The sequence below is a fragment of the Elephantulus edwardii genome, unplaced genomic scaffold, assembly GCF_000299155.1.
Source record: "Elephantulus edwardii isolate Elephantulus edwardi_28Jun2011 unplaced genomic scaffold, EleEdw1.0 scaffold00043, whole genome shotgun sequence".
Taxonomy (NCBI): Eukaryota; Metazoa; Chordata; class Mammalia; order Macroscelidea; family Macroscelididae; genus Elephantulus; species Elephantulus edwardii.
Window position 1 is genome coordinate 14,994,410 of NW_006399793.1, and position 5,279 is coordinate 14,999,688.

At 38.7% G+C, this 5,279-nt stretch overlaps 1 protein-coding gene across 1 annotated transcript in view; it reads right to left on the reverse strand.

The window, feature by feature from the left end:
• The window catches only part of TTC37 (tetratricopeptide repeat domain 37), a 120,914-nt gene that overhangs the window by 90,602 nt on the left and 25,033 nt on the right, over positions 1-5,279 (reverse strand). Inside the window, exons 9-10 of the mRNA XM_006885369.1 lie at positions 3,731-3,832; positions 2,715-2,851 (exon numbers count right to left, since the gene is read on the reverse strand). Of these exons, the coding sequence (XP_006885431.1) occupies positions 2,715-2,851; positions 3,731-3,832 (239 nt within the window). The remainder of the gene's footprint in view (positions 1-2,714; positions 2,852-3,730; positions 3,833-5,279) is intronic.

The following is a 5,279-nucleotide window of genomic DNA, read 5'->3' on the forward strand; positions in this document are numbered from 1 at the left end:
GAGGGACAGCACAGGAGGGGAAGACCCTCTATGAGGTGGATTGATTGAGTGCCTGGGGTAATCAGGATGGGTGTGTCAGAGGCAGTGAGATTGGCACAGGATAGAGCACGGTTTAGGGCTATTGTACACAGGGTCGCTATGAGTCGCAAACGACTCGCGGCACATAACAACAACAAATGATGTCAGTTTGAGGACAAAGGTGCAGCTGATTCAGATCATGGTCTTTTCAGTCACTTACTACGCTCTTGAGAGCTGGAGACTGAGTAAGGATGATAGGAGAAGAATTGATGTCTTCGAACTGTGGTGATGGAGAAGATTGCTGAAGATCCCATGGACTATAAAAAGAGCAAATGTCTTCCTGAACATGCATCCAAGAGTGCTTCTTAGAGGCAAACATGATGAAGCTTTGCCTCATATACCTTGGGCATGTTGCTAGGAGAGGTTATTCCTTGGAGAGGGATATCATGCTTGAAAAAAGTGGAGTGGCGCCAAAAGAGATCTTCAATCAGGTAGCCTAACAAAGTGACTGCAGCAATGGGCTTGAATGTGTTGGAGATTGTGAGAAATGCATGGGATAAAACAATGTTCAGATCAGTTGTTTATAAGATTGCTGACTTGTACTTGATTAGACAGTATCTAACAACAACAACAAACATCACACTTGTGAAAAAGAAATCTGTAATCCACTGTATAAGGTCATTTTAATTTTGTTGTTATGTGCCATCAAGTCGCCTGCAACTCACAGTAACCCTGTATACAATAGCTCTGAGCCTTGTCCTATCCTGAGCCAGTCTCATTGACTCCAACACAGCAAGCCCCATTACCCCGGTTACTGGTTAATCTATCTCATCTCTCTTGTGTTGTCACCCACCCTTCTACGCATGATGTCCTTCTCCAAGGTCTAGTCCCTCCCAGCCACACGCTCCAAGTATGTGAGACAGAGCTTCAAAACTACTGCCTCCAAGGAGAAACTTGGTTTTACCTTCTTCAAGACAGACCTATTTGTTCTCTTGGCATCCATGGTGTGTTCAAGACTGTTCTCCAACAACTGCAAAACTATGGCCTGGATCAGGTACACCTTACTTCCTAGACTGACATCATTACACTCTAGCACTTTGGAGAGGTCCCTGACAGCAGACTTCCCCATTGCAATTTGTCTTTTGATTTCCTGACTGCTGATGCAAAGAGCATTGATTGTGGAGCTGAGCAACTGAAACTGTTAACAATCTTAATCTTCTCTCCATCTATCATGGTACTGCAAATTGGCCCAAGGGTGAGAATCTTTGTCTTCTTAATGTTCAACTTAAATCCATATTGAAGACTACAGTCCTTGACTTTCTGTAGCCAGCACTTCAGGTTCTCATGAGTTTCAGCAAGCAAGGTTGTGTCATCTGCATACTGCAGGTTGTTGACGAGTCTTCCTCCAAACCTGATGCCACATTCCTACTCAGAAAATGTTTACTTTCTAAAAATCTTAAAGACATTGGGTTGTTGTCATAATAATTTATTAGTTGTTTTTAAACTATGGCAATTAAAACAGTTGAACAAAATATACTAATAAATTTCTTTCTTAATATCAATCTTTCTCTAGATATTTTATTAAATTGAATGAAACAGATAAACAACATATACTACTGTAAAGCTACTGGTTCTCTCTCTCTCTCTACTGTTGTTAGATTCTGTTGAGTCAGAACAAACTCACAGGTCCAGTGGGTTTTCAGAGGCTGTAAATTACATGAAAACAGACTGTCCACTATTCTCTCACAGAGCAGGTGCTAGATTCAAACCTCCAGCCTTTGAGTTGGCAGCAAAACTCTACCACTCCCTCTGCTGTTGCTATGTTCTGTCAAGTTAGAACTGACCCTTGGCTGATCCTATCTAGCTGATTTTTCAGAGGCAGTAAATCATATACGAGGAGTGTGCTCATGTTCCTTCTGTGGAGCTGCTCGTAGATTCGAACTACATGCCTTTGCATTGGCAGAGAAATTCCTTACCACTAGGCCACCAGAGCTCCCTCTCTAGTACCTATTCCTGTTAACAATAATCAGTGAAATATTTTCTAGAGTGAAACCACTTAGAATCCCAAATTAATAATAAACAAATTCTAATAACCTAAAAGGAAGAAATAGCATTATGTGATATAAAACAAAACAAAAAAATCAACCCACAAACAACCACCACTAATCCCACTGCGGTTGAGTCCAATGTGACTTACAGCACACACCCAACCAGGACAGAGTAGAAGTGCCTCACAGGCGCTTCAAGTTTACAGGAGCAGGTTGCCTAATTTTACGCTGAGGAGTGGATGGTAGGTTCAAATCACTGACCTTCCAGTTAGCAGACAATGCTTAACCTACTATGTCACCAGCACTTCTGCATCTCATGAAGAGTATTATACTTAACCTGGAAACAATCAAATAACTTCAGTACATCCACTTCCTAAACAACATGCCTCCAGAAAGTATGATAAATGTCAATAGTTACAGAAAGGCTTCAGGCCTTTTGATCATAGGGTCACTATGAGTCATACTCGACTCGAAGGGAATCAACAACAACATTTTCAAAGTATATGTGAATGATTTTTAAAAGATGAGAAATAGTGAATTCAACATCGAATATAAAACTTTTAGAAATGAATGTTTATGGTAGGAAAAATGCTTGATGTCTGGTTGAATGAAAACAAAATTGAAGCAAAAACTCAATGATAAAACTACCTGGTCAAGTGTATGAATTGCTTCCTCTGAAGACTCAGAATCTGAGAGTTTAATTAAAGCTTCTGCTTTCAAATGAAGACAAAGATTCTTCTGAAGAATGCCACCAGACACACCAAGATTATCTAGGTTCTTCAAAGCTGATAAAATTAAGAACATATGAATGAAAGCAGCCACATAACTTCAATTTTTAAAAAGTATAATAGTATAGTTTACTAAAACAATATATATGAAGAATAAGTCAAGGCTAAATATAAATTCTCTCATGAATGCTTCCATGAAGGAATTGAATTTAAAACTCTATCTTCATATTATAAAACTGAACATCCTAAAAAAACAACAGTTATATCTATTTCACAATAAAGACTAGCTTTTAACTAAAGCATCTTTAAAAAGCATAGCAAATTAAGGATATAAAAAGGGGAAGAGGCTAAATTGGAGGAGATTATTGCCCATTCTCCCAGAAAGTAGCTGGTAGATTTGAACCACGTGCCACACGGATCGTAGAGCAGCTTCATACCACTAGGCCACCAGCGCTCCATTAAAATATTCACATTTCACCCTGCTCCATTCAAATGGGGTCTAAGAGGAGTAAGTATCCTTATTATATTAGAGAAATTACGAGAATTCAGTATGCGCTACATAAGTTTTTTGGTGCATAATTTCCCAATGTCACTCTTAACTGTTCATCCCAGAAAAGATATTTGATGCTATGATTTACTTTTCAACACTGTAGCACTGGTATACAATAAAAATGAAAACGAAACAGGAAAAAAAATGTTAGAACCAATTTATAAGACAGTATATCAGATTAGAACCTTGCCATACTTCAGGAACAACCTATATTCAATAAAACATCAAACAATTTGTATTGTTCAGTTTCTATTGTTGGCTTAATGATTTTTGTTATAACATTATGTATCAAAATTCCAAGTGTAGAAAACCATGAAATTAGTATCTTTCTTAGTTAAAAGTAAGATTGGCAGCCTGTATATAGAAACCCAAAAGGTGTCAAGTACCTTGATTGCATGAAAGAACAGCTTCCTTATATCTATGCATCTTGGCTTGCACTGCTGCCAGATGATACCATCCAGTTGTGCAAAGAGGGCTTTCCTTTAACCCTAAGGGGGAAAAAAGTCACACAGCTAGTTAGATGAGTACCACTAACTATACAAATCAGGCTTGTCTTTGGACTAAGTCACAAAGTCAAATTCATTTCACCTCAGATCCACTTTTAGTCACAAAGTCAGACCCATTTCACCTCAGATCCACTTTTAGTCACAAAGTCAGACCCATTTCACCTCAGATCCACTTTTCTTCATTCCTATCACTACCACCACTTTTCTCCATTTGTGTTGCCACCTTTTCAGTTCACACATCCATCATGGGTAGACAGGGCTGGGATCCTAGCACCTTATCCCAAGAACTGGAAGTCATCCATTCCAATTTATTCTTTCTACTGTAGCCACAGTATCTCTAAAAACAGAACTCAGACTATATATTTTCTTCCTTAAAACCTTTTTCATCCCCACTGTCCTGAAAATAAAGTTTAAATCCCTCAACAAACTTTCAGGGCTCCTCAAGCCACACCTTGCTCCCTCTGGTCTCCTTACTTCATGGTCCAATCTGGCTGAACGATCTGCAGCACCAGCTTTGCTCTGATCTCAAGCTTCTTCTCTTAGCGTCTCATCTTTCCCCTTAATCATCTAATTTTTTTTTATCAGATTTCAGTTTAAATGTAGGCCATCCAGAAACCTCAAAATTAAAGAGATTTTGTTAAGACAAGAGGCTGATGTAGCATCTTATGGTTTCTCCATGTTAACATTCATCATTTATATTCTGCTTGCCAACTGATGCTGCCATAATGTTGCGGAAAAACTAGAGAGAGCAATCATTGAAGTGAGCCTTGAATGAGACACAAACACACACACCAAAATAATGAAAGGGGAGAAACGGCTGTTTCCTACTGATTGAAAGTAATATGTAAGATATGTGATGAGTGAATCACTGAAAATAACTGATGTAGAAAGGAATTTATATTTCCATTTCTTAGTGAGTTGGCCTCTCTATTCTCTGACACCAGCACTAAATCTGATACCTGGTATGTGAACAGTACAATTTGTGCATTCAGTGTACTAAAGGTCATTTATTTGAAAAACAAAAAATGCATTTTTACTTCTAAAGCTTTTCTCAATATATCAAATCGGTGAAAGAATAAAAACGCAAATAAACAAAATGCCACTGTTGTTAATATTTGCTACAATAAAAAAATTAAAAATAATATAGATTCTGTAATGCTATTCTTTAATCTTTTAACACTGTTCTTGCTATTGTTATGTGCCATCGAGTCGCTTGCGACTCATAGCGACCCTATGTCCTAAACCGTTCTCTTTCCTGTGCCAATCGCACTGCCTCTGACACAGCCATCCCGATTACCCCAGTCACTGAATCAATCCATCTCATAGAGGGTCTTCCCCTTCTGCGCCATCCCTCCATCCTCCCAAGCATGATGTCCCTCTCGAAGGACCTCTCCCTCCTTACAGCATGTCCAACATATGTCAGACGAAG